The sequence below is a fragment of the Callorhinchus milii genome, unplaced genomic scaffold (genome assembly GCF_018977255.1).
Source record: "Callorhinchus milii isolate IMCB2004 unplaced genomic scaffold, IMCB_Cmil_1.0 Scaffold15, whole genome shotgun sequence".
Classification (NCBI taxonomy): domain Eukaryota; kingdom Metazoa; phylum Chordata; class Chondrichthyes; order Chimaeriformes; family Callorhinchidae; genus Callorhinchus; species Callorhinchus milii.
Genome location: NW_024704756.1, coordinates 6,087,177 through 6,100,216, shown reverse-complemented (window position 1 = coordinate 6,100,216; position 13,040 = coordinate 6,087,177). Strand labels below are relative to the sequence as shown.

General features: G+C 37.2%; 1 protein-coding gene across 5 annotated transcripts in view; it reads left to right on the top strand.

The window, feature by feature from the left end:
• diaph2 (diaphanous-related formin 2) overlaps positions 1-13,040 on the top strand; it is a 275,153-nt gene that overhangs the window by 66,428 nt on the left and 195,685 nt on the right. For all 5 annotated transcript variants that reach the window (XM_042340670.1, XM_007891859.2, XM_007891858.2 and 2 more), the window contains 5 exons: positions 2,661-2,735; positions 3,561-3,630; positions 4,838-4,974; positions 5,457-5,565; positions 12,824-12,934. In XM_042340670.1, coding sequence (XP_042196604.1) covers positions 2,661-2,735; positions 3,561-3,630; positions 4,838-4,974; positions 5,457-5,565; positions 12,824-12,934 — 502 coding nt within the window. The remainder of the gene's footprint in view (positions 1-2,660; positions 2,736-3,560; positions 3,631-4,837; positions 4,975-5,456; positions 5,566-12,823; positions 12,935-13,040) is intronic.

The window sequence follows — 13,040 nt, the reverse complement described above, 5'->3', positions numbered from 1 at the left end:
AACAGTTCATTACCAAGAGACACAATTGTTCTTTTGAATTGTCTAGGGATAGAGTGATCCTTTTATATTCCTTGGACTATAGGGAAGTTTTGGTTCAAAACTCATTCTTATGATGAATCGTGAAGTGCTCATAGAATAAAGCTGGTTAGGCGATTTAAGCATTTTCCCTTCAATGATGGATGTGGTTGGCACTCCTCTGTTTTGTATTTAAAAAGAAACTGCTTTTCATCCTATTTTATGTTCCATTTTGCATAGCATTATCTGTAAAGTACCAGAGGTTTTATATTTGATAGCACTATAATATTATTATAATAATAATATAGCAGCACTATAGCAAGTACTTGGATGACACGGAATGCTGTAGAACGAAAATGTAGACTCCCAAGATGCTAGATAGTTGACATTCAAAAAAGCGTCATTTGACAAGTGAGACCAAAGGCAGTAGTTTCACGGTTATTGTGAGAAAAATACCACGTGCAAAACTGAACCAAATGGAAAAGTCAGAAGCAAGAAGTTACTATATCAAGCTGGTAAATGCACTAATCAAGTCCAGATTCCTTAAATTTGGTTCAGATGAAGAAGGCTCTTTGGTCCATTTCATCTCTTCTTTCTAGAATACCCACCCTCCCATCACAGCATCCAGTGTTTCTTGAGTCCACCCTCCTGGCCTCAGTGTCCCTCCCATTCCAGTCAGTAGTTACCCTCTGGGTAAATAAATATCTCCTGGTGTCTATCTGCAACTTCTTTTTAAAAAGTTTAAAAAGTTGTATTCAGATGATAGTATTGTTGAATTTAAATCACTTCATGTTGAAATCCTACCTATGCTATTCAATCCACAGGGATTTATGTTGCAGCTTTCATGAATATTAACTTGGCAATTCAACTTACAAATTCTTAATACAGTATATTTAAACTAACTATGTTGGAGATCTTCACTTATCAGACTCCTGATTCTTTGGGATCTGCAGTAAGCCTGGCTAGAGCTGTCTCTGTCATGTTAATATGTCTTTTAAAAATAAAGCGACATCTTAATAGTTGAAACTGGGATTGCACTTTTTATGAAACCTGATAAATGATTTCTCTTTTAAGTCTTTTTGAGGTTTTGCTGAGAATTCTAAGAATCATGTATCTGTCCACACGTAACAGTTCTCCTCTGGACTCACATTTATTATCTCACTGTTTGTTCAGTCTTTTTATCAAACAATTTGTTTTTCTGTGTGCAGCCTTTGAAGTCATGTCATGGATTTTACGAGACACATTGAAAGTGGTATTGCCATTCTGATTCAAAATAAAAAAAGTAAAAAAACACACTAAAATAAAACATTGAGTCAAAATTGTTGAAGAAAGAGAGGAAGAGCAGTTGTTCTGTGGACGGAATTTTTTTTCCAAAAGCTTTGAAGCAGAAATAAGAACTTTGAAAGCAACAGATAGGTAGATGTAGGTTCATATAATTGGCTCACTGAATCTTGTATGTAACATAAACCTATTTCGAAAAAAAAACATAGTGTACAGAAAATAATGTAATTTAAAAATAAGTTGTTGATCACAGTGCAGATTGAGTTGGCCTTTCTTATAAACATGAAATAACACATGTTTGGTGTGAGCCTTGTCAATATTTTGAGCAATTTCATTGAATGTTCATCACTAATAATAAAGTAGAGAGAGTAAGAACAACTGACTTAGTAATAGGTTTATTCCTCCATACAATGGAATTTTGGAGAATAAAAGAATGCTAACTTTTTTAATTTTAAGGTTTTCAATTTTTAGGACTATGATCCTAGACTGCTTTTTTACAAAATAGTTTTGAGACTACTTACCCACGTTCTCGTGAAATATCTTATCTGAGACTGGTATACTTTCACGTTTCAATACCTCACTTATGTAGCATTTTTTCATGTAAGATCTTTAGTGTCAACAATCCATTTCACTCTGGAGACAAAGCAGCAAGAATTATCACCAGCGAAAATCAACATCATGTATCACAAATTTCATCTTACTTTGATTCTGTAACTGGTTCCCAATTTCATTATACTGTAACTAGAAGGTAATACTTATTGATAATAATAATAATAATCCTTGTATTCACGTCTTCCAGACGTCCCAAAGCGCTTCACAGAATATACTGTAAAGTGAATTGACTGTATATTTGTGGGCAAACGCGGCAGTCAATTGTGCACAGCAGTGTCCCACAAAGAGTCATGGATTGAAAATGACCAATTTATTATTGTTTTTTTTTGGAGGGATTATTATTAGGCGTGTGGAGTAAGGAAACTTGCCCAAGGTTTCGCCCTGCCTGGAATTGAACTCAGGTCTCTCGCTTGCAAAGCGAGTGCTCTAACCACTGAGCTACAGGACTCCAATACTATTCTAGATAAGGTGCTGACATTCTATCAATTTGTTCATATTTATATTTTACCCATTTAAAAATAATACTGCTTTAAGCTTTTATGAATTGATTGAATTAACACCTACTTTTCAAAATTTGAGTCCAGGGATAGTTTTTGTGAACTAACTTATGCAAACGGATCTAGAATTTAAAATCATTATGTACTTTTCATTATGTAGTTTATTATTTTTTTTTAGGAGATCTGAGTTTGTGTTGGTTTCATGTATCTGTAATCAACATGAATAAGATACTGTAAAAATCCTGTGTTTTTCAGCTGGGTTAATAACTTCGGTCATGAGGGGCTTGGCCTTATGTTGGATGTTTTGGAGAAGCTGTTGGATAAAAAACAGTAAGTACCAACCACTCATTCAGTTGATTTAAAAAAAAAGATATTAAATGGTATTTTTCTAGGCAACAAAATAAAAGGAACTTTAATAGTCAAGAATTATTGTGTAGAAATTCTACCTGGTTACCATCTTACTCTATTTATGTAGCATTTTAGACAACCAGATTTGGCAAATTAACAGTAAAGTTGGTTTTCTGTAGTTATTTTAAGAACCTAGTGAAAAAAACAAATTTGGCAATCATCGTGTGCCCCCAAAATCTAGATCGAAGTGGAATTTCGCTCCCTATATTTTTGATCTATTGATTCATAAATGACAATCCCCCTTCAAATCCTACTTGTATTTTGCTGTGGATCATACGGCTTTTCTATCTATATGCTACAATTTACACATTGTGCCTTGTGGACTGCCTATCGTGAAGGCATCGTGAAAGGCTATTAATGGCATGTACTATTCATTCGATTGTTTCCTGCTCTTCATATGTTTTAGTTACTTACACAATGTTTCTGGGGTGGTAGGGAAGTTGAAGGCTGAAACTGAAGTTTAGATTTTGCTGTTATAAAATACTGGGCTCTTACAGTTTATGATGCTTTCATAACACTTCATCACCTTAATGTTTCAACTTCGTCTGTAAGATTCATTGTTCTGTGTACTATTCAATATGGCTGACGTAAATAAATCAATTGTCAAATTTATAACCAATATGTGCTACTTTTTTGCTTAAAAACTGTCTCATTAAAAAGAAAAAATTATATTTTGAAAACAAAGGCTGGCAATTCGAGGGTAAGAAAAATATTTGTACGTGTAACCTTGTTTTTCGTTTACTTCAGGCAAGAACTCATTGACAAAAGAAATCAACATAAGATGATCCAGTGTCTCAAAGCATTTATGAACAACAAGGTATATTCTGTATATTTCATGACAGCTGGAAATGGTGTAAGAGATCATTGGTTAGAAGAAATGTTTTCAACCAGAGGATGGTTAGAATAGGAATACCTTACCTAAAATGACTATGGAAGCTCAATGAAAACTGCATTTAAAAGAGAATTGGATAAATACTTGCTGAAAACTAATAAGAATATGGTGAAGGAACAGCCAAATTGTTTTAGACATTTTGGGTCCAATTCTCTCCTCCTGTGCTATAAACTTTCTGTGATAGTGAGATTGGTAATACACAACTTGGAATTTCATCTGTGTGACTGGAAACTGAACATTTGTTAGCTTCACTAAAAACGACCAAATTGCAAGTACTGTTGCAACTAAAAATGTGCTAACTTCTTATAAACCCAATTCTACACAATTAACAGTGGGAGCCAGGAGTAAAAAAGAAAGCAGTTAAGTAAAAACTTTTTATTGGAAATAATCTCACTACAAATGAAACTGGGTATAAATGAGAATAAAATTCATGTTTAGGAAATAACAGAATGGGAGAAAACAAGGATAACAGGGAGCTGCTTCAGTATGAGCAATGTTAATATGACGAAACCCATCAGATTGGAAATGGCTCATTGTGGTAGAATTCCAGAAAGTGTTAGGCGCAAGTTGGCAACAACCAAGGCTTTTGACATCCTGTAGTGCGAGTTGGAGTACTGCTGGATTCTCACCAGCTAAGACCACATAGCTTGCCATTGAAAGCATTGCCTGGTGAGCTTCCCCGCTGCTTCTCCAGGTAGGACCACCTTACCCATTAGGGATTTGGTTTGCAGAGTTAACAGGAGCTGAGTGCAAAGAGTCCCTGTTCCCAGTGACTGTTCTGCCCTACTAAGTCCTGCCGATGAGGCAGGCTGGCTGTGCTGTCATCAGCAGTGCCCTGGAGTTCTGCAGACCTGCCTGGCCTATTGACTATCGAGACCGCCACAGAGGGTTGGCTCAATTCTGACATTCCGTTATCAACATGTCACCCATGAGCCAGTTCAGCTCTGAGGTGACCCCTTTACCTCCCGCCACCACCCCCCCCCACCCCATGAGGATGCTCATCCGTTAAGTCTACAAACTTAGAGTGGTAAAATACAAAAATAAAAACGATGCATGTATTTCATGGGTGGAATAGAGTTTGCCAGGAGGAATTTTGAAGGATACCTTTTTTTTGTTTATATTTTCCCTTTAGTTTGGATTGCAAAGAATATTAGGAGATGAAAGGAGCCTTCTGCTGCTGGCAAGAGCAATTGATCCTAAGCAATCCAACATGATGACAGAAATTGTCAAAGTTCTCTCAGCAATTTGTATTGTTGGAGAAGAAAAGATGTAAGTAAACGTACATTCCAAAATTCTACAATGCCGTGCATGTGTGCAATATTTTTGTACTACAACGGACAACTATGAACAGATAGGAGTTCTTTATTAGTGCTTTGTTATATATCTATCGTCAGTTTTAAGTCTTCTCAGGGGAGAGCGGGTAGAACATTTTACCTAAATTATCAAATACATGAATGTAGTAAACTTGCAAATTTTATTCAGTATGCTCTATTTTACTGTTTGCTAATTATCTATATCATTTACATTTTAGTTCACTGAGTCATGTTGTGCTAATCATGGCTGCAGAATTGAATTGTAAATGACTTGGTTCATATAAGAATACTTCTAATGTTGATCTATATTGCTGTATGATGGCACAAATGTGTAGTGCAAACATTTACCTCAAATGTAAAGGTGGGTAGAGGGGAATTAAAATAGAGAGTGATTGATTATACCAACCTGTTACTAGTTTCCCCCACTCTATTTTTCAGCCTTGATAAAATCTTGGAAGCGATAACTGCTGCTGCAGAGCAAAATAACAGAGAAAGATTTGCACTCATTGTGGAAGGGTTGGACAACCATGAAGCATTGCAATTGCAGGTAAAGGTTTATTACATTTCAGATGAAATACTTAAGAACACAACAATTTGTTAGGTGAGAGAAGACCAAAGTCCATTTCGTTCGCCTTCCACCATCCTGGCAGTCGCTTGACATGTTGTGTCCCAAACTATATACTGCATCCTGAGATATTATTTTCCAGCAGAAATCTATTGAATTTGTTCTTGAAACAAATGACATTTTCTGTTTCCACTGTCTCCTTAGGGTAGAGAGACGTTACCTGATTAATTGGGAAAATTTCCATGGCGAATGGCAAATGGTGTGGACAATTGGACATAATGTGAAATACAAATTGACTGCAGTGACTAAAATAAACTTCCATCATGGTGTCACTATTAGTCTCGCAGTGTTCCAGTACTCCACTGCCCTCTCTCTCTGATTTAGACAGCAGGCGCTGACAGCATCAGCATCCAAGGCTGCACTCTCCACCTCTCAAGGCCAGTCAGGAACCGCGGTGTTCTGTTCGACCCTGAGCTGTCCTTTCTTCCTCATATCCGCGCCACAGCTGGCACCGCCTTCCATCACCTCCGAAACATCGCCAGACTATGGCACTACCTCACCCCTCATGCTGCTGAAACTCTGGTCCACGCCTTTATCACCTCAAGGCTGGACTATGGGAACTCTCTCCTCGCCGGCCTTCCCGGCACCTCCCTCCACAAGCTGCAAGTCATTCAGAACTCTGCAGCTCGTGTACTGTCCCGCACCAGGCTTCGCGACCACATCACTCCCACCCTCGCTCGCCTCCACTGGCTCCCCATCCCCCAGAGGATCGAATTCAAGATCCTCATCCTCACCATTCACGGCCTTGCTCCCTCCTACTTCTCCAACCTACTATCCCCCTACCTACCTGCCCGTACCCTCCGTTCCTCTGGCTCCGGTCTGCTCCACATCCCCCGCCCCAACCGCCCTACCATAGGTGGCCGGGCCTTCAGCCTCTCAGCCCCGAGGCTCTGGAACTCCATCCCCCAGTGCCTTTGCCTTGCTTCCTCCCTTTCCTCCTTCAAGGCCAGTCTCAAGACCTTTCTCTTTGACCGTGCCTTCAGTTCCCCTCTTGACTCTCTACCCCCTCCTCGCTCCCTCTCTTCCCTCCCCTCACCCTGACCATTTCCCCCCTGCTTGGGTCCTGACCCAACTGTCCAGCGCCTTGGGACGTCCTCCCGACGTTGAAAGGCGCTCTATAAATGGAATCTTGTTGTTGTAGACATTTTCGAATATCCATTTTACATCACACATACAGCAATAGAACATATCCGATGATCTAAAGCATGCCTTTAGTTTATATTTTTATGATCTACGAAATGTATGCGTAATAATATTTGGTTATTGATCATCTAATTGTGTTCCTGAGTGATTCCCTATTCTGGGTCCCATTGATGACTTTTCAGTATTTTTCCAATTTATCAACAACAAATTGCTTTAAATAGCATCTTTCACGTCAAGAGGATAGACAGTGAAGGGTTTGCACCCAAGATGGGGGTCGGAAACGAGGAGTGGAGGGCGGAGGTGAGGATGGGGGTCATGAGTACCAACGGAGTTGACTCCTGTCAACCATGTTTAATCAACAGTAAGAATACTGGCAATATTTGAGCTCCCTGCTTGCATAGATAATTGACTTGATTTGCAATGATAGTGACATCTATGCTTCTGAGATTTATGAACTGAATTTCACCACTAATCACATCATTTTATTTCCCATTTTCAGACATCCACATTAACAAAGCAGTGTTATAATTTCAAATTATGAGTTCTGGGTCTGTGGTGAACCGATACAAAGAACCAAATTCAATTGGATTATCCGTCCTATAAAATCTGTTTGCTTTAAGACCTTATCAATGATCTATGAAAATATGCATATTATTCACCATGGCTTCGATGATGGTGAATTCCTATCTCAAATTGGTCACATCAATGGAGTGCTTCTCTTTGGAATGATACGAACTTGGACGGCATGTCAAGTTTTATTGCACACACATCAATGAGTATTCAATAACCAGATTAGCAGAGTATTATATTGGTTACTTGCCTCTGCTGGGCAAGGGAATATGACATAGATAATGGGAGAGAAAGAAATCTTATGCCTTTTTGTATCACAAAGTCTTGAAGCATCTCACGAGTAATTACTGTACTGTCAAGTGTATATTCGTAGGCAACATCTCTCAAATCGCTACAAGGTGAATGATGAACTCATGTGAAGGATTATTTGCTAGGCAGACAAGATCTCATTGTAACATTTCATATGATAACAATCAAATCTCAGGCCTGTTCCATGTCCTCTGCCTCACCAAACTTTTTTCATTTACTGATATCATATTTTGGTTCTTGAGTCACATTACTGTTCAAATGCAATCCAAAATATGTGGAAGAAAGACATTATGCCCATCAAATTATTTTGCGATGTCATAGAAACTGCCTAGGTCAATCAATCTTCAGAGGTAAGGTGTAACCACACGTAACACCTCCAAGAAAATAGAGCTCTGATTTTCAAAACTCAAAAAGGTAATTGATCAAAACTCCATGATATTAATTCAATCTTACACCCACACTGTTCAATTCTTTCCAGTTACATTTCAAGGATGACTCATCTATTGTCCTTGTAGTGCAGGCATCATATTTTGCTATTCCTTGAACAGTCTGCAATACATTGTGTTTTTTTAAAAATTTGGTGCTTAACTTTTCACAGACATTCTAAATTTAGTAGTTATAGAATCCAATATCCTGAAGTACATTTCAGTACTGGTGAATTTTGTTGACAGCAGATTCACAGAACTCGATACTTTTGATGAATAACCAATAATTACATTTAAATGTTTTTGTTTCCTATAATTGCTATTAGGCATCTATTTTTCTTATACATATATTTTGTATTTCATGTCACAGTATACAATACCTTTGATTTATGCATTTGAAAAATCCAACTGTCTGTGTTTCATCTACTTAGATTGCCCATATCTTTCTGAATCTTATCAATCTCCTTTACACAAGTCAGCTGGCCATATCTTGGGATTGTCTGCAGTTTATATAATATTTAAAAGGACTCACTTAAGTATTTATGTACAACATAAACATGAAAATTATGATAGATCCTTTGCAGAACTCACTCTCCCGACAGAACTCACTTTCCCAATAGCATTGATTCTACGTATCACACCTGCTTTCTTTTGCCAAAGCAGTTTTCAATCAGCTGGCTATTTGACTTTAGAATTCTTACAAATCATGGGAATTAAGCTGGTACTCCCTGTGATCTAAAGGTAATCGAGCAAAACCTGCAGAATATTTATCTTTCCAAATTGAAGGAAGTTATGCTTTAAGTATGCTCCAAAGTTCTCTCTCAAATAGTCTGCTTACATCGCCTATACCTCACATTTTATGGAGCTGAATTATGTTCGCCCTCAGTCTTTTTTCAATCAAAATCCTATGCAATCTTTTCCCCTTTCAGCTATAATTTTGAGCAAAGTCATTGTTTGTCTAATCTAAACCCTCTCCAATGCTTCAGTCTCTTTAAAGCTGCATACACTGTTTCAAATGCGGCCTCATCAATGACCTAGACAAGAATCATTTAGTATGGCTTGTCTTGGACCTGAAAAATTGATTCAAGACTTTCAGTGAATGATCAATTATGACATCCAAAACCTTTTCTTTCTCTGCCTTTGCTCGTGGATTGCTCTTTGTTCTATAAATATAAAGTAGTATATATTGGCCAACAACTCAAAGTCCTTCAGTTTACTTGGTCCAGATTTCCTTGAATGCTATTTATCAACCTTGTATTGCAAAAAATTGGTTGATTTCAAGGTCATCGGGACATAACCAACTGTATGGTGCACTTGGAAGTGTTGACTAGAGATGGTGACATGTTGTAGTGCCACACTTGGATTTTATCAGTCCCATTGCAAAAGAGTTCCACTCTATTCGTCTAGTTTTATAGTTTGATATCATTAGCACATTTTGTATTGTAAAACATGCTTTCCTCCATGTAGTTTATAAATCAAATGAGCAGCAAGGGAAATGGATGAGATCCATCTAGAGCTCTGGTACTCACTGTAAGCCAGATAGAACTTATTCTATAATCATCACCTCTGTTTCCTCCAGCTATTCTAATGTTCATTCTCGCCAGCTAATTTTGTATGAATGCAATCAGCTTGATCATTGTTTAACAATCTCACATGTGAAATTTTATCATATGTCTCTTTAAGGACAAATAAATTCTATCCACTGAATTACTCTCCATTAATTTAGTTAATTCCTTGAAGGAATTTAGCTACTTCCCAATTTGCCACTGAAAATGCTCTTTATTACTCCTTGGCTGTACTCCTTGGTCTTGTTGCTTTCAATAATGTGCTATTTCACCATTTGATAGTTAGTAAAACACTTTGACCATCATCTTTCCATAATAGGTGCTAGTTACTTATAAACCCAGTTATTAATCTTTAAACATTTGTATTCATCTGAAAGATGTGTTGAAACAACACAGGTTTTGGTGGACAGAAAGTTTTAGATTATTTTATTAGGATCCTTATCCTAATAGTTATTGTTTTACAAGAATAAAAGGAGAGTGAGAGTGCTTCCCAAGTTAGAAATCAGATTTCCAGAAATGGCAGAAGAGGAAATGGACAACAAGAGCATTTTCTTTTAACATTTTTCCCTTTAAGGGTTATAATAATGCTCTTAAAAAGCCTATAATTTTAATATTTTTATGAAAAATGTAGAATGTTTTGACAGGAAGCAAAGCAGGATTTGAAAGGCTAAGAGTCAAGTGCATAAACCTAACAGTCAACATAAAGAATAACAATACAAACATTTGTACATAAAAAGAAAGGCCAATGGAAAACCATGAATGAAAAGGATTGATTTTCTAATTACACAGTTAGCGAGCAGTTTATGAAATAATTTAAGACATCTGTAATTCTCATGTGCTAGTACATGGTATATAGCAGGTATATTTACTTGGAGTTAACACATTGTATTCTCTAGAAACCTTGACAGGATATGACCAAGGCTGATTTTAGTTTAGGTCAAAGCAAGAAAGCATTTCTTTACACAAGGTAGTTAAATGTGAAACACTGTTACAGTTTCAGCGTGAAACATGTTAAGCCGGAAACGTCTTGTACTGGATGGGTAATCATGTACTTCCTACAAAATATGAAAAAGTTCAACTGTGAATATAATGCTCACTTCCATTTTATAGACCATAACTAAATACTTTACTTTTGTGGTTATATTCACACATGCACATACACGCTCCTAAGGAACTCTAACTCTTTTAGGCTAAATAAAGAAAACCATTTTATGTTAATTCTTTCCTTACAATATGCAAATCATACTGTATTAAATGAACTTCTGCTTCTGCTGCTCATTTGCTGTACTACTGCCCATTTAGCTCCTTGCCATTAATTATCCTCTGCATTTTTTTGGACTTTGCACATCATTTAAAATTACCTGCAATTTTTTACTATCTTTCATTTATGCTTCACAGTTCTGTTTTGTATTTTATCATTTTGAAACCCAGCTTGTGAAATTCTGCTTTGCTTTGGCTGAATATCCTGCCTTTAAGACAATTGGGTATTATACGACTATAAGATGTAGGAGCAGGAGTAGGCCATTCGGCCCCTCGAGCCTGCTCTGCTGTTTAATAAGATCATGGCTGATCTTCTAACCTAATTCCATTTACCCGCCCTATCCCCATATCCCTTAATCCCTCTACCCTTTAGAAATCTATCAACTTCAGTCTTGCATATGTTCAAGGACTGATTATCTACAGCCTTCTGGGGTAGAGAATTCCACAAATTCACTACCCTCTGAGTGAAGAAATGTTTCCTCAACTCAGTTCGAAAAAGCTGACCCTTAATCTTGAGACTATGACCCCTAGTTTTAGATTCTACAACCAGGGGAAACAGTCTCACGGCATCTACCCTGTCAAGACCCTTAAGAATCTTATAGGTTTCTATAAGATCACCTCTAATTCGTCTATATTCTAGAGAATATAGGCTTAGTTTACTCAACCTTTCCTCATAGGTCAACCCCCTCATCCCAGGAACTAACCTAGTGAATCTACGCTCCACCCCCTCTTAGGCGAGTATGTCTTTTCTTAAATAAGGAGACCTAAATCCCCCTATCTAACCTGCTAGTTACATCCTCAAAAAACTCTATAAGATTTGTTAAACATGATTTCCCTTTCATAAAGCCATGTTGATTGCCTAATCATGTTATGATTTTCTAAGTACCCCACGACAACGTCTCTAATTAAGGACTCTAGAACTTTCCCTACCACCGATGTCAGACTAACTGGTCTTTTTTTGTCTCCTACCCTTCTTAAAAATCGGCGTTATCTTTGTGACCTTCCAATCACTGGGAAGCATTCAGGAATCTAGGGAATTTTGGAAGATCAAAAACAAAGCATCCATTATCTCTGCAGCTACCTCTTAATACCCTGGGATGCAGGCCATCAGGTCCAGGGGATTTATCGTTTTTTAATCCTATCAATTTCTCTAGTACTATTGCTTTACTGATGTTCATTTCTTTTAAGTTCCTCACTAACATTAGCCTCCAGGTTCCCCTTTATTTTCTGAAGACAGAAGCAAAATATTTGTTTACTGACACTGCCATTTCTTTTTTCCCGATTATAATTTCTCTGGTCTCTGCCTGCAATGGACCCACATTCACTTTTGATAGTCTCTTCCTCATTATGTACTTGTAAAAACTCTTACAATTTGTCTTTATGTTCCTAGCTAGTTTACCCTCATATTCCATTTTCTCCCTCTTAATCAGTTTCTTGGTTTTCCTTTGCTATACTCTAAAGCCCTCCCAATCCTCAGGTTTACTGTTCTTCTTGGCAGTATTACAGGCCTCTTCTTTTAATTTTATACTTTCCCTAACTTCTCTAGTTAGCCAAGGTTGAACCACTTTTTCCATGTTATTTATTTTTCAAGGGAATATGTGATCGCTGGGAATTACGTTTTATATCTTTAAACGTATTGCTCTTTGAAGCTGATACTTAAACAATTTTCATATTGCGCTGGGATGAAACACAGACGTTATAATTCAGTACCCTTTTTGTAGATTTTGTTTAATGGCTATATTTGAAATCCTATAATTTTGTTAAGTGAAAGACCTGAGAAACCTGACTGGCATTGTCAACCCCTGGATTAACATTCGTACTGATTCCATCAAAAAGTCTATGTATAGAACACAATATTGCTTGAATTGGTATCCATCTAACATTAAAAATGTACATTTCTTTTTTCAGGTTGCCTGTATGCAGTTAATTAATGCTCTGGTCACATCACCAGATGATCTGGATTTCAGGATACACTTGAGGAATGAATTCTTGCGTTGTGGACTGAAGAAAATATTACCTGTAAGAAGTGTATTAAGACTGTATTCTTTTAAAAAAAATTAAATATCTGTATGCCTATCTTGTTGTTAACTTCGTAGTACAAAATAACATGAATTAGCCTTTGAAT